General features: G+C 47.8%; 1 protein-coding gene across 8 annotated transcripts in view; it reads left to right on the plus strand.

Annotated features, from left to right (window-relative positions):
• Positions 1-25077, plus strand: part of DLGAP4 (DLG associated protein 4) — a 181283-nt gene that overhangs the window by 152327 nt on the left and 3879 nt on the right. For all 8 annotated transcript variants that reach the window (XM_052791038.1, XM_052791049.1, XM_052791071.1 and 5 more), the window contains 4 exons: positions 19385-19746; positions 21191-21282; positions 21735-22144; positions 23849-23940. In XM_052791038.1, the coding sequence (XP_052646998.1) occupies positions 19385-19746; positions 21191-21282; positions 21735-22144; positions 23849-23940 (956 nt within the window). The remainder of the gene's footprint in view (positions 1-19384; positions 19747-21190; positions 21283-21734; positions 22145-23848; positions 23941-25077) is intronic.

Below are 25077 nucleotides of genomic sequence, written 5' to 3' on the forward strand. Positions count from 1 at the left end.
CTGTACTGGGTAGCCAGTGTAGCTATGTTCTCAGCAATCCCTTTGAGCTAAACATGGCAAAGGCTGAGTTGGTGACTGCCTTGGAAAGCACTGCATCGAAAGATTGGCATTTCATTTGGAAGGGTAAGCTGCTGTTACTATGAATTTCATCCTACAGCTGGTCTTGGTGTTGGACAAGTGGCATGACAAGGAGTGGCTGCTTGAATGCAGTAATTTGTTCCAAGCCTAAAATTGTTCCCTGGCCGAGTGTGGGGAGATGGCCAAGTGGAGAAATAACTCCAGCCTTGGGCAATCTTCAAAGTGTCTGGTTTGGCTGGGATTTTCAGAGGAATGAAGAGGTGGGATTTTTCACTAAGAGCTGATAACAGCATACTCGCCTTGGTGTATGCATGGGAGCGAAGTCAGGCCACCTCCAAACACTGCTGTGAGGTTGGCTCCTTACTCCCAGGAGCTATTTGGAAAGTCTGAGCTGTTTCACTCCAAAACCATTTCATCCTTGGTTGTGTGAGGAAGTCTCTGCAAGGAGCAGTTTGTTTAGCTTGTTCACTCCATCCTGCCCTTGCAGGAAGAACTTCTTGGCCTGTATGCTTTAGAGTTGTCTTCACCTCCATGTTGTAACAGCTGCCTGAATGTTCAGACTTTGGGTGGGGGGTGGGGGGAAAAGGGAAGAGGTGGGTATGGACTTGGCTACCAACAGTCCCAACACCTTGTTTGCTGAAACCTCTGATCATGTTCTCCAAAGGATTGGTAGCTCAGCTGTTTGGTAGGATTGTGACTCTGAAGACCTCTAGCAAAAAGCCCCATAATTTCCCTTCTGGAACTTTAGACTTGGTAAGCTTCTGATATGAGAAGCAGGGCCATTCTGACTGTAGCTGTTACATTAGTTCTGGTACTTGACTGATGTTTTCTGTCAAACTAGGAGTCCAGCAGATCCTGCATTTTCTCCATGGCACCACTTTAGTTACTGTTTAGGTTATTCTATAACTGACAAAAGGCTTCTGTGCTTGTTTGGAGCAGGAGCTTTGCAATCAAAAAAAAAAAAACCCCACTGATCTTTGTTGCTGCCTGCTATAAGTGCAGATGCCTGAGACAGCCCTGTGAAACTGTTGTATGTGAGGGAAAGCTGAAGATGAACAGGAAAAGGCAGCATTGTGGATAGGCTTCTTTCAAGGCTGTTCTCTGCTGCTAAACAAGCCACCATGGAAAGCCCGTTAATGATGTGTTTACAACTCTTTCGACTAAAGAATAGCGGGGGTGGTGTGTCTTTCAGCAGTCTCTTGGAGGCCCATCCAGCTCTGGGAGATCAAGTGAACACTTTTTCAGGAAGGTCAGATAGCTGTGCTTCAGCAAGGACTGGCTTCTTCCAAAAACACCTCTGGTAAACTGTCTCTTGCTGGAATAACTTCAAAACAGTCTGACTCAAGATGATTCTCATCACCTTCCTCAAGCCACTCCAAATCAGTGGTTGTTACCTCCTCCTCACCCTGTCAGACTAACCTCTTCCATTTAGTGTCATGCAACAGGTCAAGAAAAGCAGAGGTGCCAGTGCTGAAAGCACTGCTTCATCTGCCTGTTGGTATTCAGTGTTTACAGGTGGAGTCCTAGGAGGAAGCTTTTTGGAATATCCTGCAGAACAGCCCTAGGATTTCTGAGTTTGATTTGGATAGTGTTTATTTTGTAGCTGGAGCTATACAACTGGTAAGCTGAAAGGAGCAGAGGGAGAGGAGGTCACTCATTTGGAAACAGGAATAAATATCAGCAAGGTGGGAAATTAAGCCAAGAAGTCTTCTGGCACATAGCTTTCAAGGCAGGAAAATAGTCTGTTCCGCAGTTGAGCGGGTGACGTATAATACTTTTGCTGGAGACTCAGTTTTACTGTTAACCCTCCTTGGAAGGCCAGGGCATCATTGTGTCAAATACTGAATTCAAGGACAGCAGGACAGAAAGGAGTAGGTCCTGAGAGTGCCATGGCAGACAAAATGGCATGAGAACAGCATAACTAAGACACAGTGCCTTTAGCTTTGTTGTCTAGAAACTGAATCTGTTGAATGGATGTGGTAGGGCTCCTCACTAGCCTCTCCCTTGTGTCCCTTTTCTAGTTAATAGTCTTAGATCTTCAAAGTACCTTTATGGCAGGTTCTGCAAGCTGGAGGACCAGATGAATGTGAATGTGGGCAAACAGGTACTGCACATGTGAATCTAGACCTGCTACCCATATTTGTGGCTGAAAAGTGGTGGTCTAGGCTCTTAACTTGAAAGATTACAGGGATTCTTCAGGACTGTGAACCAGGAGCTTGGTGTTTCAGAGCAAAAGCAGAGTAAAAAGCAGAGTAAAAGCAAACTGAGCAGTAAAGATGAAGACTTGGTGGCTTGAAGCTATTTAGGTCACAGGTATTAGAGCCTCAGATGTGCTTGGAGAAGACTCTCAGTTCATGCTTGGGATTTGTTGTGCTCTTTCATTTCACAGCTGGAGCCTGCACAGTGGCTCCTTTGTCAAATGGCCTGCTTGACTCCCAAAATGAAGTATTCCAGAAAGTGCTGGGTTTACTCCAGATACCCCCTCCCTTGGGAGGATGGGAGAAGGGACCATTGTTCTGGAAGTCCTTGTGATATTTGGAATTCTTAAGAAATCAAAGCTGGAGACTCTTGGCCTATGGGAGAACAGTGTGAGCAGCGTCACTGGGAATGTATGCTATCATTTCTCTATGTACTTAGCTAGTGAGAAAGAAGAAAGCCAGCTCGGCTTTGCAGTATATGTATGTTAGTTCATATGGGAGCATTCAGAAATCCAAGCAATGATAACGGCTGTGCTTTTGAAAGCTTTCTAGTACCCTACCCAAAAGGATTAGAAGGTTGGAATATTTGCTTAATTGCATGCTCTGACTCCAAGGGTTTACCTTGCCTCTTCAGATCAGACAAGAGGTTTGCAGTGTTGCCTGTTCTGGTTGGTGCAACAGCTAACCACTGCCAAATTTAATGCTAATGAAGAGAGATTGCAACCTGCTACAGTCTTTTCTGTGTTCATCTGATTTTTTTTTAATCTTATAACTAATGCCATGTTAAATTGTGAATTAGAATATGGAATAGCTTTGTCTAACATGCAAAGCTTGTCTTCTGCCTCAGCAAACAAGTTTCCCAGCAATTTTGACTTTGATTCTTCAGTATTAGCATAATGTTGCCACATCTTGGTTTGTACATACTTAAGGGAGGAAATAGCTTCAATTGAATCTAACTATTAAAACCTCCTGATGACTGTAGCTTTGAAGATGTAAATCTTGGGTGCTGGCTGCCTGACAGCAAATGTCCAAGTGGAAAGACAGTCTTGACTAAGGGTTAGATTTTTCATAGGCTGGGTAAGTGCAGGGAGATGATGCCTTCCCCATCTCCTTGCGCAGAGGCTGTGTTGCATTGTTGTCTCCTCATCTGCTGACACATGTGCTTTCTCTGGCCCTGTGGGTACAGGGTGTGGTTTGTTTTTAGCTTACAAAGAATTTCTAGTCATTTGGGTGTGGGGAGGGTTTTTCGTGATGTTCTGGCAAAACCACCTCTGCTGCTCCTGGTGGCATTGCTGAATGATTGCTCTTGCCTAAAACAGCTGGAATCTTGTCCTGTGAGCAAGTGGGAATAGCAGATGGCAGCAGTTCCCTGCCTGGATCAGGTAAAATTTGGGATACAGTAACTGAAAACTGTAATGAAAATCTTGATGCTGAATAAAGTGATGGAGAAATTAATTCTTCTCTTGCCTTGAGGTTTTTTGGCAGCAATGGTGGCAATTTCTAAATCTTCTAGGTAGGCTAGAGAATTGCTGGCTGCTTCTGTTCTTGGGGATGAAGCAATCCCCTAGGAGCCCCATTTATACTAGGGGGAACTCAGCTATTGCTGACACCAATGCAGCCCTGTTCCTGTTATCACAGTCTGTGTTGACAAGCTGCTGGCTGCCATCAATGTTTTCAGCACCCTCTTGGCCAGCTCTTCTGTGAACAGTGTTTAAATGGTACACTTAAAATAATGGTAACCCATCCACACTGCTTCCATGACTGTCTGTTGGTGGGAACATGCCAATTTTGCCTCAGCAACTGTGCAGTTTTTGCAAAACCTTCCTGCTGTTCTCTGGGCACCATGGGCCGAACTAGTGTCAGTGGGCTTGGTTGCCCCAAAACTTCAGTTGTGATTCTGCTATACTGGAGCTCTTCATGTTCCTACAGCTGTAAAATGGTCCTGGACAAGAAGTGAGATGGGTTATTGGTGGGCTTTGAGGATGGTCACTGAGCTGAAAGGGAGCTGTGTGGGGAAATACTGCAGAATAACTGCTGCTTGTACCATGCTAGGTGGACAAATTTCCCTTTCTGAAAGAGCAAGCAGTTTGGCTGTTGCACTTATTTTGTGCTAAAGGTGCAGCTTACTGTCTGTACATTGAAATCTTGCAATGTATCTCCTTTGACATGTGAGCAAATGCTTGGGAATGACTTGATTTTATGCTTTAGCGGTCAGCATATCCTAAAATAGTAAGTTTGAGCTGTTGAGCTTTGACATAGACAAGAACAGACTTGGTTTACCAAGTGGTGCTGCATGGTTTCTAGCCATATGGTTTTTGACTGAGTGCGACTTTGAGGAGGTGTGTTAAGATTCCCTGGACTGGACTTCTGCAGTGGCAGAGAAGCAAGTTAAAAGCATCTGCATATGTGCATATGCCATCCTCCGAGTGATGTGGCATTGCATAAAGTGAAGTGATGGCAAATGGAAAGGATATTTCATGCAGTGCATAATTAGCTGGTGGAACTTACTTCTGCAGGATATTCTAGAAACTGCTAGCTTGGAGAAAACCTAGTAAGACCTGCCTAATTAAACTAGCTTTCCTAAACACTTTGAAGATAAACACTAATACCCTCAGTGCACTTAGAAGTGGCTATAGTAGTGGATAAATGGAGGATTCTCAGTCATTCTTCGTATTAGTGTCTCTTCTAAATGCCTAACCCTGGTCCGTGCAGTTTGCCACTTTGCAGAGCAGCAGCAGTTTAACATCCCATGGTGGGGAAGGGAGAGGGGAAGCAGCCTGCGACCTAGTGGCACTGGCTAATTCATGTCTGGTTCACATTTATGCCCTAAATTCATGTGTGTGCTGCCATAATCCTAAGCAAAACTTACAGAAAAGTGGCATTAAACAGGGAGAGGAGTACAGACTGGTCACTATTGTGTGACTGTAATACTCTGGCAGCCAGTTCAGACCAGTGCTCCCTCACTGCCTTTCTGCATGTTATCCATGGTCTTGGATGTCCTGCGCAGTTCTTGCTCTTCACAAGGCCATTCTAATACAGACACTCAGGGCTGCAGAGCCAAAACTGGCCTGGACAAAAAGCTTCAGTGTGCAGTCGGCAGTAACAGACTCCCCAGCCCTTTAGTGAAAGAATTGTTATTTTGAGACTGCCACAGTATGTATTTAAAAGCAAGGAGGAATAGGGCCTGCAATAAGTGCTATTCTTGAAAAATACTCTGGAATGCAAATCTCTAGATATCTCTAGCTGTTTTTTCTCTTTCCTGTTCTGCTAGCAGATCAGTCTTGTCTCTCTAATCTCCTGGCTGATGGTTTTAGAGCTACCCTGAGTGCTCTGTGTTTGTGCTGCTGCACTGACAAGAAGTGCATGGTCAAAGTCCAGTTGACAGTCCCTTGTGCTGGGACTGCTGCTGCTGCCAGGTGAGCTTTATTTGCCACACCTGGGTGAGACTGCTGCAGGCACAGCTGTCTGCATTGGGAGGATGAAGTGGATGATGCTTTGGTGCATTAGCAGAAAGGGGTTTTGCTTTCCCATTGTGGCAGCATCTTTCAGTGCAGCTTATCTCACTGTCTGAGGAGCTTTTGGCTGATAGGTGGTCACTAAGCTGTGGTCCATATACTACTGAAGTGGTCCTCATATCTCCTGGAGCCCTGTTGAGCTGTGGTGTGCTGAGCTGCAGACCAGCTGTGCTGGAGGGAGAGGCTGTGCCCTGGGTGGGCTCTGCGAGGCAGCCTGTGCTCCAGTCTGTCAATCTTGCTTTCTGTTATCAGATGTGAGATCTGGCACTGGCTGCAGGGAAGTCCATGTAGCCTGTCCCGATGGCAGGGTCTGATGGAAACGTCTGCTGTCTTGAAATCATCTGCCTCTGTGGCATGGATAGTTCAGAGCTCAGCCCCTTCCTGACGATGGTCTGGAGAGGACTAGCTGCCATGTGGCCCAGATGTGTAGGCAGGGTATTCAGGCTCCTCCCAGCCAGCCCCCTCCCCAGGATCCTCACTCTGCTTGCAGCCACCCTTCCTCCCCCTGTGCCTGCCATGATTCACACCTGGGTCAGAGCCAGTGTGGTGCTGTGTGAATGAAAGGATCCTGAGGTGAGAAGGGGGCTCCAGGGGAGCTGTATTTGCAGCCATGTAGTAAACAGGCTGCTGGGTGATGCAATGAGTCCTGCTGGGTCTGCCCTCAGTCTAGTACAGGGGCTCCTTGGCACCATTGATACCCCCACTTGGGTTTGCTCGCCTGCTATTTCTGCATCCCCTGGACAAACGCAAATGGGAAGAAATGGCGTATCTGAGTGTGGCTTTAAGGCCGAGCTGGACTCCTGTCAGTGAGAGCTTTCTACACATGTAAAAACCTGCCATGGGGTTAGGATTATGCTGGCACTTCTCTGATAGCCTTTGCTTGCTGTTCTGTGCCGCAGGGGTGCTGCGTGGCCAGGGATTTGGCTGGGGAATGGTTGTGCATGATCATGGGGAGGAGGCAGCTCTGTCTTCAAGCCTGCCTGTGTAGGCTCATGGAAGCAGACTTGCCCGGTTTGGTAGCTCTGCAGCCCTGGTTGTGCTGCTGTAGCTGTGTCAACAGGGTCTGCTTGGGCCAAGGCAAGATCTGGTGGCAGAAGGAATTGGTTGGTGTCTCTGTTGCTGCCCAACCTGTGTAAGACAAGCTGGCAGGACAGGTGCTGGTAGTCCATGTGCTGCTGCCCAGGAGTGTGCTGGGGATGCTGCTGCTTCAATGGTTGAATTCCTGGAGCAGGGCCCTGGCCTCAGAGCCTGGTCTTTGTGGAGACTGCAAGAGCATAGGTGATGAGCAGAGATCCTAGTGCCCTGTGGGCTTGGGTTCCCTTTAGCTGTGCTGCTTCACATCTCTTGGTGTATTAAGCTTATTAAGCATTAGCCCTCATTAGTGAGGGTGTTGAGGGGATAAACACAACCTGACTTCCTGTACAGAGCAAAGGCACACTGAACTGATGGACCATTCACTTCACTTCATACACTTTGTGGAAAAATGTGTGTGCCACCACTAAATGGGCAATGAGCTAGCAGGTGAGGGGCAAGGGGCCCAGTCCCTGGGCATCAAGCACCCCCATCCTGTCAGAGCTGCAGTTCTGCTTCTTCTGGGACCATGCCCATGGCTTTTCTCTTCTCAGTGACTTCTTGAGGCAGGATGGTTAGGTTTTGGGGATCTTGGTTCTTGTTAATGAATTAACACCTTGAGCAGGGAGAGGAAGGGGATGCTCCCTTAAGCTACTGCCCTGTGCTAGCTGGATTGGAGACCTGGCTGAGTCCCACAGGACAGATGGACAGCTTGCTGGATGTGTGTCTGTGGAGCAGGGTGGAGTTGCCTATCACTGCTCCAACTTGCTTTAAAACCTGTGCTGAAAATTACTTTGGGGAGGGTGGGGAGAAATTACAGTGTCTCTTCTAATACAAGTAGAAGCCCCAGTAATAGTTGCTGCAGATGGGTTTGGGAGTGTCTGTGGCTGGCGTTCCCTGTAGCATTTGTGTCCTTACTGTAAGGCTAACTCTGCAGTAGCAGTATGTGCTGAATGGGGGAGATGACCATATCGGTTAGAAGGCCAGCTGTGCAAGATACTGTATTTTTAAACACCAGGATTCTTGGGTGGTGTCATCTGATGCTTCATGCCTCTTAAATTTGTGACCTTCTACAAGTGGCTTTTTAAAAAGAAAAAAGCAAGCTGCCTTGCCTTCCCAGTGTAATAGTTTTCAGTGTACAAGTGCTTATTATAATTTCTCTGCTCAAACATTGCTACAAATTCCAAATCAGAGCACTTCCAAGAAGCTCAGACTTGTGGTACATTGAAAAATCCAAAGTCCCTCATGTAAAGAGATCACAACCCTATTAGCCTTTCCTTCACTGGCTAAATGTTTCTGCTCCCCCTGCCAAAGTATAGGGACTAGGTCTCTAATCAGAAGTGGCTGCTAAATCTTGCGCAGTCCTGAGTGGCGGAGTACTGCCACCCTTGCCCTGTTGCCTGCGTTGTGCAGTCCCCAGTCCACCTAGCATAGTTGCTTAATGCTGTTAACTAATGCTGCAATTCACGCCAAAGGCATGTCAGTCATGGGTGACCAGAGAACACAAATGGTTGTACAGAGTATTTTGTGGCATATTTCTGGATAGAAGCTGTACTGTTAGTCTAAAAGCGCACAGCTGATGTTCAAGGAGAGCCCTTTGCTTCTGTATTTGCATTGGGGGGGGTGGGGGGGTGGGGTGTCTCTTTGACTGTAACATTTGAGATGCTCCCTTGAGTTTGAGGTCTTTTTTCTGCTGATATGTCCGGTTCTTTTGTTTCAATAATATTCAGGAACTTACTGTACTCGGCAGTGGTGTATTGGTTTTGTGTGGCAAGGTTTTGGTAGCGGGGGGGGTTACAGGGGTGGCTTCTGTAAGAAGCTGCTGGAAGCTTCCCCTGTGTTCGAGAGAGCCCATACCAGCCGGCTCTAAGACGGACCCGCTGCCAGCCAAGGCCGAGCCAATCAGTGATATTGGTAACGCCTCTGTGATAACATTTTTTAAGAAGGAAAAAGTTGGGACAGCGGTATTCGGCAGCCGGAGAGAGGAGTGAGAACATGTAAGAGAAACAACCCTGCGGACACCAAGGTCAGTGAAGAAGGAGGGGGAGGAGATGCTCCAGGCGCCGGAGCAGAGATTCCCCTGCAGCCCGTGGTGAAGACCGTGGTGAAGACCATGGTGAGGCAGGCTGTCCCCCTGCAGTCCATGGAGGTCCACGGTGGAGCAGATATCCACCTGCAGCCCAGGGAGGACCCCATGCCAGAGCAGGTGGGTTCCCGAAGGAGGCTGTGACCCCGTGGGAACCCCGCGCTGGAGCAGGCTCCTGGCAGGACCTGCGGATCTGTGGAGAGAGGAGCCCACGGAGCAGGTTTTCTGGCAGGACTTGTGACCCCGTGGGGGGCCCACGCTGGAGCAGTCTGTGCCTGAAGGACTGCACACCGTGGAAAGGACCCATGTTGGAGCAGTTTGTGAAGAACTGCAGCCCGTGGGAAGGACCCATGTTGGAGAAGTTTGTGGAGGACTGTCTCCCGTGGGTGGGACCCCATGCTGGAGCAGGGGAAGTGTGATGAGTCCTCCCCCTGAGGAGGATGAAGCGGCAGAAAATAATGTGTGTTGAACTGACTGTAAACCCCATCCCCGTCCCCCTGTGCCGCTGGGGGGTTGGTAGAGAATCTGGGAGTGAAGTTGTGCCTGGGAAGAAGGGAGGGGTGGAGGGAAGGTGTTCTGAGACTTGGTTTTATTTCTCATTACCCTACTCCGGTTGATTTGTAATAAATTGAGTTAATTTTCCCCAAACTGAGTCTGTTTTGCCCATGATGGTAATTGGTGAGTGATCTCTCCTATCCTTATCTCAACCCACAAGCTCTTTGTTATATTTTCTCTCCCCTGTCCAGCTGAGAAGGAGGGGGAGTGATAGAATGGCTCTGGTGGGCACCTGGTGTCCAGCCAGGGTTAACCCATCACAAGTGGTCAAGCAAGTGCAGGGCAGTCCCTTGTTTCTCAATAACAGGTAGCAGATGAATACATAAGTGATAAATACTATCCTGCCAGCATAGCCTTAGAGATCTGCAAGAGTGCTGTGACCAAGGTGGGTACTGAACCTGAACAGGAGCAACAGGTGACAAATCTTTAACAGCTCTCTGCTTGCTTGACCAGCACTTGCAAGTGGTTTCCCAGCTGGGAAGCAAAGACCTATTTGCACAGGTCTTTGTTTAATACTGTAGCCCTTGCAAACATGGAAGCACTTGCTGCTCAGTGGTGGGGAGGAGGCAGCTGTGTTAGCTTCTCTGGCTGGATTGTGGTGGGGCTTTAGGGAAGGAGGTGTTTCTCTTAAAGCTAAGAAGTTATTTCTTTTCTTCTTTCTGCAATGAAATGCCAGATAGCTGGAATGTAGTCTACAAACCTGGTACAGGCTGTACCAACAGGGAGCTGGGGTATGGGTCAAGCATGTATGTGGGTTGGATGGTGGGAGCTCCCAGAGGAAGCCAGTGTGCTGGTGTGGGAAAAATGGTACTCATTAGTGAGGGCATCTCCCCTCTATGTGCTTATCTCATAGGTGAGTTGATGCTGTTCATTTCAAGTGGAAATAGCCATTTCCCGTAGCTGTTTGGGTCAGGAAAAGTGAATTGGGTACAACTCCAAGTGAGGTCTGGTCATCTTCCATAGCTGCTGGTAGGAACAGCTACAGCTTTGGGGTTTCAGGATATGACCCCAAGCTGCTTCAGTGGAGGAGATGAGCCTGCTGCCCCTCATGTCTCCTTGGTCTCTGCTGCAGACCCACCTTCCCTCAGTGTGGCCTCTTTGGTGTGCTCCCTGATGTTGCTGTGATGCTCTTGCTTCTGGCTGGGAGTCCAGTGGGCTGGTGTGAGGGGGTGCCCCATTGCCTGTGGAGAGGGATGGCGGCAGAAACCCCAAGGCCTTGTTGTCTGTCCTGGAAACAAGTGTCTTGTCTTCAGCTGGTTGTATGGTGGGAGAAGCAACAGCCTGCAGGCAGCAATGTGGCAGTGGTCTCCTTGTCCCACCTGTCACTCCAGGCATGCCCAAGCAGGCTGCAGGGCTTGCTGCTCTACCTACTGAGCTGTGCTGGGGCCAAAAGCTGAGGATGAGTAGAGCAATAAGGGGAATGTAAGTGTAAATTTCTCTACCGACCTCCTTTGGAACTACTCAAGGTGATTTGGATGTCTGGAGCAGAAGCTGGGCTGTTGTGTGGCTGGGTTTAAGCAGGGCTGTAATGCAGAGGTGGTGGTGCTTTTACCCTGGTGCTGCTGCTTGGGAGGAGCACCTGGAGCCTGCAGTGTTGTCTGACTTGCAAGCATAGCCTGGCTCGTGTGTCAGCTCTGTGATTACAAGGAAACAGCAGGTACAGTAAGCAAAGTTGAGGGCTGTGGTGAGCTGGTGAAGTGCTAACAATGTTCCTCTTGATTGAGAGCTTTGGAAAGGCTTTGCTGGGCTGGTCCCTTTGTAGATCTCCATGGGCATGCTCAGCCTCCACAAAGGCAGTGCACAGTTTGGACTGTAGGTGAGCTGCTCACTCCAGGATGCCACTGCTGTCGGGGTTTTACACTGCAGCTTGGTGAAGTGAGGACTGTGGCAGGAGAGTCCACAGCCCCTCCCTGGCTCCCCAGCTTAGTCACAGTCAGCAACATACTTCCCTGTTGGGTGCCTGTTTTCTTCTATGTAGTACTGAGGTGAGATTATTTTCTTTTTTCAAATAACAGTACTAAGATTTACAAAGGGAGAACACTGAGGGAGTAGGCATTTATAGCATTTCCATAAACAGTCTCTTTAAACAAATGCAGTCACTTAACTTTGCTTGCCAGTAGTGTGCTTTTGTTTAAGCTGTGTAAGACTTATTTTAAAATTTCTCCAGCACTCTAAAGACAGTCATTCTTTCAGAGCAAGAGGTGGCATCTTCACATGGATTCTCCCTCTTGTCTAGATGGAAATATTTTCCTGTTGACTAATAAAATTTGGCTAGGTTTCTCATCTGTGCCTCTGATGCAGGAATCTTGACCTTCAATCTGCAGAGTACTCAGCTTCTATACAGGCCAAATACTGATTTGAGGAGGCCTGTGTGCTGTGGCCATGGCCATAGAGGCTAGAAATATTTTGTTTCAGCAGAAAAATAAGGTCTGAAGTGATTGCTGGGAACCATAAAATCAATAAAGATCTGTATTGTCTTCAGTAGCAATTTTAACTGGGTATCGTTTTTACTTGGACTCTCTACAAATAAAACATCCTGCAGTTCATAATAGTTTCAACCTTGAAGTGTTTTTTGAGCTGATGAAAATCAAAGGTCAGGCTGCTTGGAATGCAGCTGTTCCAGTTCCCTTTGCTATTGAAAACTGCCTCTAAATGCAACTCCTTCCATCTGTGAGACCCTGTGGTGCAAACAAGCCCAAAGACATGTGACCAAAATCTGAGGGGTAATGCAACTGATGGTGGTTCTCATTTGCTGCAAGATTATTGGGTTGTTTCATTTAAAAGACAAATGAGCTTGTCTTGTAGTAGGAGGGACTATTTCAGAGCATGTTGCTTTATGCACAAGGAAATGAGGTCATTTCTTCAGATCTTCCCATGGAGAAAGGGGGGATACATGGAGTGGGGAAGTGATAGTCTGAGCCCTGCTAATATGTTTGAAGGCAGTCTAACTTGCCTTCACAGGTGACTGTGGCTTGGAGCCTTTGAGATAATTTAACAAAAATGAAGATGGCTTCAATAGGTCCTTGAAGTCACTGGAATGATTACACATACCACCAGGCTGTATTGACTGAGCAATAGCAACAAAATAACTGGGCACTTCATGCTAGATGCACACTTGAGGGCAATTATGGTATTTAAATCTAAAACCAAACTACCTTGGCTATGATCTTGGCAGTGCTGCCAGGTACTGAGCAGGTAAGCACAGCCTGATGGTGATTGAACTGGGGCCTCTTAAGGCAGTGCTGGATTTAATACTCTTTTATGACTCCAGTGTTTAGTCTTTCAAGAAGCAAATGCCTGGTTCTCTGGGAGGAGAGGGAGAGGATCACAGTGTGCCCAACTGGCTTGGGGGTCAGGAGGGCTCTCCAGGCTATGGCTCTGAAAACAGATCTTCTGCCTGGGGCTACATCAGTGGGTATTGCCCAAGCCCCTGAGAGCAGCAGGTAATGTCATGTGGAAAATGCTAATTTGGAAACATGCTGCTTTCTAAAAATAATTACACAAGGAAGACTATAAACAGACATTCCTCCCCCCAAAAATCAATCATCCACTGCACAGTTGTGAATTATAACAGCTTGCTTAAATAAGCTTTAGAAGATCCTATCAGCAGGAAAAGTCTAGTGCTGCAAAGCTGGAAGCTTAAGCAAAACTTCCACATTTTCTTGTTCTTCTGCAACTTTTTGGAGTGTGGCTGATGTTCACAAGCAAACTTAGCTGATGATGCTGCAGAATAAGATGTGTACCTGCTTCAGTGCCTGTGTGGATTGTAGTTCCACATTATAGCACAAGCTGATTTTAAAATATGATAGGCTATGACCTGCAGTAACTCAAGAGCAGGTTCATACCCTGTTGACCTGTAGCCCTTTGAAGGGGGTAAGTCAGCAACTGGAACATTCCTAACTGGTGGGATTGACCTCTGAGCCATGAGGGCATGCTGCCTGCTGAGTTGGTCCAGTAACATATCTCTCCTACAGAAATAGCAGGATGTTCTTAGCCTCTTCAATATCTTGTCTCTTCCCACAGATGCAAGAAACAATGACACTTACAAGTTCAGAGTTTTGTTGACGGAGAAAGGCAGACTGTTCTAGATGGGCTTGCTTTGACTTTTGCTTTTGAGACACATTTTAGGTAAGGTGTGGTTTCTGAGTTTGCTGCACTGTTTTATGGTTGCAGAGGGCTTCAGTGGGGTTAATTTGCAATTGCACTAATCAAAGTGTCACCAGTTCAAGGCTCCTGATCTTTTTGTGTTTCTTTCATTAGCAATGTTTTACAGCTGTAAACATGTTTTTATAGCTCACATAGTCAACCCTTTGACCACATGTACATTAACGGGCATTTTTTTGTTGGTACTGTGTGATTCCCTTCTAGCAAAATCTGTGATGCTGTTCAGCTGAGCCGGGTCGCATAAAGGGATCCCTTGGAACAAGACAAGGGGATGCTGCTGTATCCCCCTGTATGTAGAGCAGCACAAACAGTATTCATACCATCTCTTGGTAGGTGGAAGGATGAATTTGGATCTAGCTTATTGACCCTGAACATCACTTATCTTCCCCAGGAAACGCTACTGCATTTCTGTGCTGATTTGCTGCCCTCCTCATGTTTTGCCTGGCTGCTGTGTTTGATATCAGATAGCAATTGATTTGCTTTCCCCAATTACTTTACAGCCCTGTGGGTGTAAACAGCAGCTGGGAAACTTGAGCTGTGCTCCTAGTAAACATGCCAGCAAAACCACCACACCCTTCCCATCAGTTCAGCTCCAAGCAGGATGGTGTCACAGAGGCTTACTGTTAGGTGGCAGGGGACCCTGGGCAGCTGGTGTGCCAGAGCTGGGCACTCTCCCTGGGGACGAACAGAGGCCATGTGGAGTGGGGAGACAAGGTATTTAATTGGAGGGCCATACGGACATGCTTTGCTGCCAATTTGGGTGGCTCTTGCTTGTCCTTGCTGTAGCCCCTGGTATGGTAACGCAAGGCAGCATGTGTGGCCTGTGTTTTGGTGGTGTAGCCACAGCTTATCCAGGGGTATTTCTGCTATTGCTCTGTTCAGGCTGCTCCTACGCTGCTCTGTTGGGATGGGCTGTACAAGACAGGGCATAAGACTTGGCCTAGAAATTGTTCTAGCTATTTAAGATGGTGCTCTCTGGTCAGCCCTGGCAGAGCAACTGTGTGGGCACTCCTCATCTGTGGGGTGCTCAATGGCTTCCTCCTCTGCTGCTGGCAGAGGCCTCCTGCACCTCTGGCAGTGTGTGCCTGTGCAGCTTTGCTTTGGAGAGCAGTGATGAGGGCCTGAGCAGCCAAAGGCCTGGGCTGCTCTTGTGCTCTCTAGTGCATGTTTACTGTTGGACTTTTTCATCCATCTTCAGTGGGGGTGTCCTGCATGAGCAGGTGTTGGTGGCAGATGAGTTATTTCAGCACATGCCCAAGAGGCTGTTCAGCTGTAGAGCCAGGGGAGTCTTCTGTGATGGGGCGAAGCTCTTGTAGCTGTGCTCATGTGAAGAATGCTTTACCTGTCTAGCATGCTGTGCTCTGTGTCAGGTATGTGTAGTCAAGGTTTCTGCTGTAAGGGCAGAGTAGGTAAACACCTGTAACAAGGCAAGCTTTAACTTGACCACATCTACACTACACCTAAGGAGGCTTTTGGGGATGTCCAGCAGAGAATATGGGGAAAGAAAGGGAATGATCGTGCAGTAACTGTTGCTTTAGCACCTCCATGCCTCCTACTGTGCTGGCAGTTTGTACATTTGCACAATGAACTAGATCCTGTAAAGCAACATCCATGGGCAAAGGTCAGCTCTGGGGTGCAGTTCAACCTGTGCTTGCACAAGTGGTGCCGTCTAATCTGGTAGCCCTGAAAGAGGCATCCCAGTGGCGAACTTGACTTGCTTGGAGATGCTAAACACTTCTGAGCTGGTGCTGTTTGAGCATCTGCAGCGGGTCCTGCTGCTGTCCTGAGTGTAGGAGCTTCCACTCTGCATGGGAAAGGTGAAGTGGCACTGCCAGGTAGGAGGTGAATGCCAGTGCCCTTTTAGTCATCTGTTGGTGATGAACTTGCAGTGCAGTTGCACACTCTACATGACTGAATAAGTATTGGCTAAAAGATGTGTGTAGCTGTGTTTTGGCATGTAAATTTGACAAGTTGAAGCACTTGCATCTGACCTTTTAGGAAGTTATTGTAGGTGAGTTTTAAAGTGCCTAGTAAGTTCCTGTCCCTGACTGGAGACGTGGCAGCTGTGGGCTCAGGCTGCCCTAAGCAGTTTACATGGCATGTGCCAGCACTGAGAACTGATCAAGCTGAAAAATAACCCAGTACCCAGACATAGTAGCCTATCCCGGTTATTTTTCAGCTGTGTGGTTCCCTACTGCAAGTCCCTCTTGCAGCGATGTGGACCATGTGTCAGAAGGTAGTGTAAGGGCTGGGGTGAGCAGTCAGGATAGGTCCTGCTCTCACAGTCATCAGGACACTGCTCAATTTGTGCTGGACTTGGTGTACTGAGGGGCTGGGGGAACTGGTATGGGATTTGTGCCTTACTTAGCTCCTGTCCAGATTCACACTGAAAGGCAGCTTGGTTGGCAACCCTGTCATAGGCTCCCTAGTTGTCCTGTAGCAGCAGCAGTGTTATGGTGCTTCTTGGGATCTTTGGGCTTAAATGCTTTTAGAAACATGGATCTCCTTCTCTGTAACCAGTCCCTTTTAGTTCCTTCTTTGAAGTGGAACTTTAACTGTTAATGTGGTAAATAATGGGATGTGTAAATACAGGCATGTGTAAATACTGTCAATAAGGCACATGGTGTAGGTGTGCAATTTCCCCACAAGTAATATAGCTGGGCTCCCAGGGATGTTCAGGACTGGCTCTGACCCCATTGGAGACTGCAAGGCAGCTGGGACACTGCTCCTGGATGCCCTGTGAGTATGGTCAGCCTCTGCTGCATGCAGAGGGACCTGTCTGGGGAGCAAAAGGAGCTGCTGGGAGGCTCATGTCACCTGAAACACCCCTTCCCATACCTGTAATCAATTTGCATCAGGTTCATTTGATATTTCTCAGTTGATTGTGCTAAAATTATGCAGGGAACAGAAGGCACCCTCTGATGGGCTGAGCCAGAATTGGTTGTGTCCAGTTGTTCTGCAAGATCAAAACTTGTGTCAAGTGCTCTGTTGTGAGCTCCCCAGGGCATGCAGGCAGTGCAGTTTGAGGGCGAAAGGTAATGTTCAGAAGCAGCAGGTACCTCTGCCCTTGCAGTCCCCAAGTAGTCAAAGGATTCCTGACAAGAGAGGACTGGTCTTTAATCTAGTACTAAATTTGCTAATATGCTGGTGGCTATTTTGGGGATAGAAATGGTGAAGTTAACAGTCTATCTGTATTGTTTAATGAAAATGGTCTGTATCTTCATATATATCTATCACTGTCAGCAGGTTTTGTTTGGGGAGGTTATGTATAGGACTGGGCAGTGCAATTGGAGGTAGGATCTTGCAATTTGAGGTGCAAAACTTTACTGAGATCAGGGAATATGGGTTGGAGCAGGGAACCCAAGGGAATGACAGCCCCTGCAGTCATCAGAGCTGTACTAGGAAAACACTTAGAAACTGGGTTTGGGTTTGTACAGCCCATCTGTGTTGTTGGTTGGGTGACCTGGGAGGTATATGGGTCTGTGCTGGTATCTGTCAACATCTGCATGTCAAGGGCTAGGGGAAAGGTATGCATGGAACAGGATGGTGCATGGGGTTTCAGTTTGAAGGACAAAACCCCTTTGCTGGAGAACAAGGACTATGGGCTGGAGCAGGGAACCAAGAAGAGTGACAGCCCTGCTACCACTGGAGCTTCCCACACCACTGTACAGTAGTGACTTACACAGGGATGCTTCGTTTGTCATTGATAATGTGGGAAAGGGACTGCCCTGTAAACATGCCTCTTTAACATGCTAACTGACCAAGTCCAGGAGCAGGGACCTGTTTCCTTTTAATATGTAAGGTACAGCTTGGGCAGGCTGACCTGGCCCTCCATGATGCAGAGTGGTGATGGAGCTGATCTGCTTGCAGCCTGGAGCAGCAAAGCTCCCTACCCAGCCTGCAGGACCAAAGCACAGCTGTGCACCACCACTGAGACACCAAGGCAAGAGAAGGGTAATCCCTGTGGGTGCTGCCTGCACAGCACAGGGTTACCCTGAAACCTGCAGCAGCCCTGATCCTACAGCTCCTTTCCAGGGGAGTGGGACTGCAGGGCTTGGCACACCACAGCCACACAGACCTACAAGACCCTTGGGAGGAACCTGGCAGCAGCACTAAGTTTCCCCCTCCAGGAGTGTGGCCCTCCCAGGAGGTGAAATGGGTGGCTGGGCAGTGCTGTACAAGGAGAGAGGATAGTGTGAGCCTCTCTGCTTATGCCTTGGAGCAGGGCAGTGTTGTATGTGATAAAGTTCCTGTGCATGTCCACAAAGGGGCTCAGAGACAATAGTAGGAGGGGGAGCCTCAATCATACCTTGTTGGACTACTCCCAGGTCTATCCCAGAGGCCATCAGCCCATCGCAAGCCCAGAGCAGGGACAAGCAGGGATGCACAATGGCAGGTGGGAGCCCAAGCCAAGAACCCCTGAGCACTGAACACCCTGTCCAGGCCCATCTTGGGGTCGTCCCAGGAGAGCCTCAGCCCTGGTGTCCAGGTGTGACACCCATCACCATGAGCCATGGGGAGCACCTCCCCAGATCACCTTTCAGACTAAGGAGATTGCTCCCAAGGGCTGGGACACATTATGGGGTGCAGGGCAAAAGCAGTTTGGGATTGGACAGGACTTAATGGGATATTTATGGGAGGAACCAAAGGTGGGACAAGAAAGGGGTTTTGGTGATTTGGGGAGGAACAAGAGTGGGGAATACAGGGGTAAGGGATAAAAGGAGGTCAGTTATGTGTAGGTAGGTGGCTGGTCAGTGCACTTGTCTGGCCATGCCCTGCCCAGCACAGTCTGTCCTGTCTGGACAGCAACTGGAGTAGGACTTTGCCTTCAGGGGCTTGTATGTCCAGGGGCCAGGAACTGGGCAGACTGAGTGCCTCAGCACAGCTGCTGCAGGATCCACCTTGTACATGTATTTTCACTAATAGACTTCCATCCTGTCAAGCCAGAGACAGGAGCAGGATGAGGCCATTGCTGCTGTCCGTGTTCATGTGGGTGCTCTTCTGTGACCTGCGTGGCCAGCCACATATATATGTACATCTAGTGGATATGTGTGCTCCGTGTGCCTGCTGGGAACACATCTTCAGCCTCACTACTGGTTGGATCTGGGGACATGGAGCAGCAGCAGCCTTTCCACTCTTGGGCTGTTGCATCCATATGATGTATTTTCCTCTAATGCATAGCAGCTAGGTTTTTAAGGTACTTCACAAATGTTTGTTCCTACCATCAGCATCTAACAAACTTTATGGCTTTCCGTTTTTATAGGAAAAAACACCAGCCTGGTCCAGACACTGAAACTTGTCAACTGATGGGACAAAGAGCTGAGACACTTGGCTGTACTAGGACACTAAAACATAGGGTTTAGCCAAAGAAAATTTCCCCAACGTGGAGGCTTACACCTGCCAAACCCTGTAGCATTCTTGGGAGGCTTTTCTATACCTCCTCTCCATTTCCAGCCTTTCACACATCACGGTATTCCTTTTGACTTCTTTTGCAAGCTAGCTCTGGCTCTGCCTTCTGCTTCCCCTTACGCTTTGGTTTGGGTTACCCAGTGTGAGCTGCTGGCTGTAGGCTGTTCCTGCATTTCTGCCTCCAGCTTCTACCTGGAGGCTTCTCTTGGATGTTGTGACTGACCTGCTTTTTCTTTCTCTTTTACTGTATCTCTCTCTCTCCAATCTGTCTTTTGCGTTCTTCATTCTTCCCACCTCCATTACTGCAGGTTCATCATGCCTAGTGGCATATAAAAAGACTCCACCTCCTGTCCCACCTCGGACCACATCAAAGCCGTTCATCTCTGTCACTGTGCAGAGCAGCACTGAATCGGCACAGGACACATACCTGGACAGCCAGGACCACAAGAGCGAGGTCACCAGCCAGTCGGGACTCAGCAATTCTTCGGACAGCTTGGACAGCACCAGGACACCCAGTGTGACAAGGGGAAGCGTTGTGACTCCAGCAAGAGAGACTCCAGAGTTATCCCAGAAAAATGCAACTTTGAAAAGTGACAAAGGGACTCTGACTAGCGAAGAGCCTAAAGTGGAGAATATCCCGAAAAGAAAGCTGTCATCTATAGGAATACAAGTATGGAATAGTTTGTTCTCCTTTGTCTTAAGGAATGTCCTTAACCCATCCATTTAGTGTGTGCATTTTGTGTGACCAGGTGTGCATCTGAACTCACTTAGAATAGCAAGTGAGTGAGCAACTAACTGCCTTGTCAAACTAACTTCCTGTGTTCCCAGGGGTAAAATACAGCAGAAGCTTTCCATAACAGACCAGAAAGGACTAAGTTCTTTTAGTACAAAATTAAAATGTTTCATAAAGCAGTGGGACCATGTTAACTGGGTGAGTCCCTCTAAAGAGGCCTTTGGCTGCTAGTATGCCTGTGCTGAGCCTGTGCTCTGTACTTTGTATTACTTAACATCAATCTGTTCCTTGTCCATCACGGTTCTACGGACAACTTTCTTCTGAGAGATGGGCCCTTCTACTTGACATCCACGTAGTATGGGCTGCTGCAGTACAAAATGGTCCCTGGGCTGTAAGCACTGCTGTCCGCTGTTCCCAGCAGATTGCTGCTTCTCTTGCTAGAGGCATTTAACTCTGTGGAAATTGATGGAAATGAGCTTTTGATTATATAGTCAAATGAGAACCCATTGAGTAGTGTAAATCCATGCTTTATTCAGCAAAACTTAAAGTCATCTGCAGTTGTACGTTCTTCTTGTGGACAGATTTCCCAGTTACAGATGGCTGACTGCCACAAGCACTTGTTCTGTCCCAAAGTCCTGGTTCAGTGCTGCAGGCTATTACATGCAGATAGGAACTTGAGCATTTGGGCAAGTCCAAATGCAGGATCTGAGCTTTGAGCCACCATGTGTGTGTGTGCTGAGTAAATTCTCCATTGGCTTTACAGTAAGGCTAGCTGGCCAGTAAGGTACATGTGATAGTGAAGGCTTTTCTGCAGGGCTAGTGGGGCAAAACACATGCTGAAAGGGCAGCAAGGCAAGAGAACTCGCATTTGAGAGGCTGCCTTCCTCTCTTCTTCCTTTTCTGAGCTGGTTCCCAAGCCACCTGCCCCACAGTCTGGATTTTGTTCCTAAAACCTTCTAACCCTCTTATTAGCTATGGAGGGTGTCAATCCCTGGGAGAGAGGAAGCTGGGCTTTGCTGTCAATCTTAATCAGATCACTGCCCTTTCTTGAATGTCTTGCCCTTTGCCACACACACAGCTGCTCCCTCAGGGACACACAGCCTTCCCCAGCATGCCACAACTGTGCAGACAGCAGTGGATGGCAGAGCTGAGTGCTCTTAGACCAGATACCTGGCAGCAGCCTGGCAAGATACAGTCTTGATGCTCAGAGTGGAGGCAGACCTGAGCAGTAGCCTTGTGCCTCTCCTAAGACAACCCTCTAGTTGGCATGTGGTGTCAGCATGCTGTTTGTGTGTGCAGTGCTCCTGGTCTACTAATGTGAATTCCAGCAGCAAGTTCTTGTGTCTGTTTTTGTCTGTATTTTTTTTTTCTGTTTAATAAGGTTGACTGCCTTCAGCCAGTGGCAAAAGAGGAGCCTCCTCCACCAGCCACCAAATTCCAGTCCATCGGGGTACAGGTAGAGGACGAGTGGCGGTAAGTGAAAGACGCAAGCTTTTGTAGTTTCCTTTCTTTTAAATTGCACTTCCCCCACTTTCGCTTAGACCTTCTCCCCTTCTTTGGTCCAATATGAGTGGTGTTGAATGGGGGCCCATGGAGAGCTCTTCCTCCACAGCACACACCCGCTGCAAAAAGCACTTGTTCTGTAAACAGCCAAATCGATGGGAGTTTGAAATTAAAAAGAAAAGTACAAGATGTAATTATAGATGTGCGTCAGTCCTCTTGTCTGAACAGCCTATTGCAGTAAGCAGGCAACCTTATAATTTTGTCTGTCTGAATGTGTGGTGTGTGTTTGTGTGTGAGGAGGGGCAGGGTGGGCAGGGTGAGGCTCATCTGCAGGCATAATAAACAAATGCATTTCACTTGTCAGTGCGTGAGGCCAGCCAGGTTGAGTTCTGCTATTTAATGTTTGCTTTTGATCTCTCTAGAAACAGCCACTCTCGCAGCATGTCCTCCAAACAGGACACAGACTCTGACACACAGGAACCTAATAATTCTAGCTATAAATCATCTGAGAGAAGCCTTGCTGAGTGCCCCCAACACAACAACTCCGTTGGTGTTGATGCCACCACCAGGCAACCAGCCAAGCCCTCACAGATTAAGAGAAACCTCTCCTATGGAGAAAACAATGACCCAGCCCTGGAGCCTTCCTCTCTCCCTCCTCCTGACCCCTGGCTTGAGATGTCGTCCACCTCACCATCAGAACCCACACAGACAGGAGCCTGCCGGCGGGATGGGTACTGGTTTCTGAAGCTGCTGCAGGCAGAAACAGAGCGGTTAGAAGGCTGGTGCCGCCAGATGGACCAGGAGACCAAAGAGAACAATCTCTCTGAAGAAGGTAAGTGTTGTCAGCCTCTGGACACTAGACTGGAGCAGCCTAGCAGCTCCTCTCTTGAGAAAGAGTTGTAACTGAGTATGGGATCAGCTTTCTGCAGTTAAATTGCTGATAGCACACATAGAGACAGAACATGGGACAAGGAACATTTTTTCTTTGGAAAGGATAAGGTAACTCCTTACCCTAACCAGGGTAAGAAATAATACTGTGATGTAGCCTGTAAGACTTGCAGGGCATGATGCAGCTTCTAACCATTTGAAACTGCTAAAAGCTTAAATGGATTGCTTTCAGGGAGGCTGTGGGATCTTTCTCCCTGCCTAACCCATTGTACTCAAGCAGGCAGGTGGAAGTTTAGTTGGCAGTGGGGCAGAATGAACATGACTTTGGAGCTTGTTTGATCTGTTGAATCAGCGGACTTGTCTTCACAACAAAGAGGAAGTTTCTTTATATGGGAAAGCTTCATTGAATTTGTGCTAAATACGCCAAAAGCACATGCACAGGGAACACAAGGCTGCTTAATTTTATTGGGTTCAGTCCCAATTGGACTTGTTCCATTATTTTCAAATGAGTTGGCAAAACCTGTGCTTCTTGCAGTGAAAATTGTGCCTGTGGTGCATGCATATAGAGTGACAGAAGTGGTTGACTAGGCTGCAGAGGGCAGGATCTTGGTTTTGAGTCTGGTTGATTTTTATTTTTTTAATATCTGAGAAAGGTGAAATAATGGTGAGACTCAGTTATAGCTCACTGTCCCTGCTAGGGCTTGGGGGAGCTAGTCACTAATCCTATTGCACTAAGATGCTGCACTGGCTGCCAAGCTGGACGGGCTGTGCCAGGGCTCTCCCTACCTCGGGGATTGCCCTTGTTTTGCCTGTGGCAACAGTGCTCTGGCAAAAAAAGACACCAAGACCAGTGTGGCATATTATCTGTGACCTCTAAGAGCAATCTCCTAGTAGATTCTGTAACCGGGAACTTGGTGGGTACAGAGAGGCCCCAGCTTACGCTTGTTCCACCAAGATCTATAAACATGCAGAACTGATCAGTAGGTGCAGCAGCATACCAAGGAGGAGAAGGGGAATCAGTTCATCCCTGTTCATGGTGCAGTTGCAGGCACTGTGGGGCTCTCAACCGTGCCTTCGGAAGGCAAAAGCCCATACAGTGTTCTTCCATTAATGAGCAGAGGAATGTTGCCATGCCCAGAGACTACTTGGAAAACCCACTAAGAGCAGCATAAAGTCCTGGGTATTAAAAGCCCTAGCCTGCCAGTATTTTAATCCCTTCTGGTAAATGGAGGTTGGAGACAGTTCTCCTGCCCCTTGCTACTGTCAGCTCGTGCATGAGTGGAAAAGCAGGTTGTGATCTGCAAGCAGGTGCTAGCAGATGGGCTCACTGAGATTGTGCTGGTGACTTGTCTGATGGGCTGAAGGCAGTTCAAGGTATTTTCTGTCAACTCTGATGTAATGTTCTCGGTCTGGCCTGCTTTTGACCTGCTCTAGAAGGAGCAACAATAGATGGCAAAGACAGATGTAGATTAGTTTCAATACATCTTCTTTCCCTGAGAGCAGTTAGTTCCTTGGGGATCTCTGAAACTCCTTTTCTAATGAATCAAGAGTGTTTCTTTGCTCCAGAAACATTCCAGTTCATTGCTGTGTTTAATAGTCTGTTCAACTGAGGTCTTTTTTCTTTTTTTTTTTTTTCTCTTCCCAATAGTCTTAGGAAAAGTCCTGAGTGCAGTGGGCAGTGCACAGTTACTAATGTCACAGAAGTTCCAGCAATTCCATGGCCTCTGTGAACAAAACTTGGTGAGTCTGGATCTATTTCTCCTGGTTTTTGAGAGGGGGATGTATCTGTTTCAACAGCACTACAGGAACTTCATCAGGTATTAACAGGCTATTGTCACTGTAAAAACAAAGCCAATGCAGCTGTAGCGTACAACCTGACCACCATGCCACGATGGATGAACGCTGATTTAAAATGGCAGTTGAGCAGTGGGAGGCTGATCACCTCAGCCTCTCTCAGGGATGAGTGTTTGGAATTCCTTTTGGTGCTTACATGAGCATGGGAATTTTCTTGAACTGCTGATCAGGGTATGTGGAATACGCTGAGTCTCTCTGTGGGTCTGAATTGTCAACTAGCCATACTGCTGTGTGTCTGGGGAACTACCTCTTTCTTGTCACTTCTAAAGGGCTTTTTGAGGTGAACCACTGAGGTTTTGCCAAATAGGGAGGAATGTTCAAAAAGTCTTCCATTCTTCTCCAAACATGCTTGCTTTGCACATAGATTATGTGGATGGTAAAACTGTCCCAACAGGATTGTCCCTCATTGGTCACAAAGCACTGTTTGAATCGGATCTCTTCAAATGTAATGCAAGGGTGTGCCCTTGCTGAGAGCTGAACAGGGCTAACATGGGGATGGATGGGAATCTGTGTTTTGTTTTTCCCCTCAAACTTTATCATGGTGTGGATTTTGCAGACTTCCTCAGAGGTGAATTCCCCCTTCACTTGCAAAAAAAACCTTAGAGAAACTTGGGAAGGAGGAGAAGGGGAAGTGCTGAGCATCTGCTTGCTGATCTCTGGTTTACCACAGTTGAGAGATCAGCAGCAACACCACTAGCTGCCAGGCTTTCAACAGAGCTTTGTGCTGAGGTCTCCCTTGGATGCTTTGTGCTGAGTTGCTCACATCCGATCCCATGCTTTCCTGAGACAATCCAGGCCTATGATGGCAGTTCAGATGTCTTGGAACTGGGAAAATTCTGTTTCTGGAAGAAACTTAAGCTACTTAAAATTTTTCAACCTAGCCTGAGAAATATTGATACTTTCAGATTGTTTTGGGGGGGGATGTAGCAAAGTAATTTTGCTTGTGAAAGCTATATTGACTTCTTTGGATTGCTGTACACTGGCATGCAAGTTCTCCAGGTGCCAGAGCTGTGCTTTGCATTG

Source organism: Harpia harpyja, chromosome 1, assembly GCF_026419915.1.
Source record: "Harpia harpyja isolate bHarHar1 chromosome 1, bHarHar1 primary haplotype, whole genome shotgun sequence".
NCBI lineage: Eukaryota > Metazoa > Chordata > Aves > Accipitriformes > Accipitridae > Harpia > Harpia harpyja.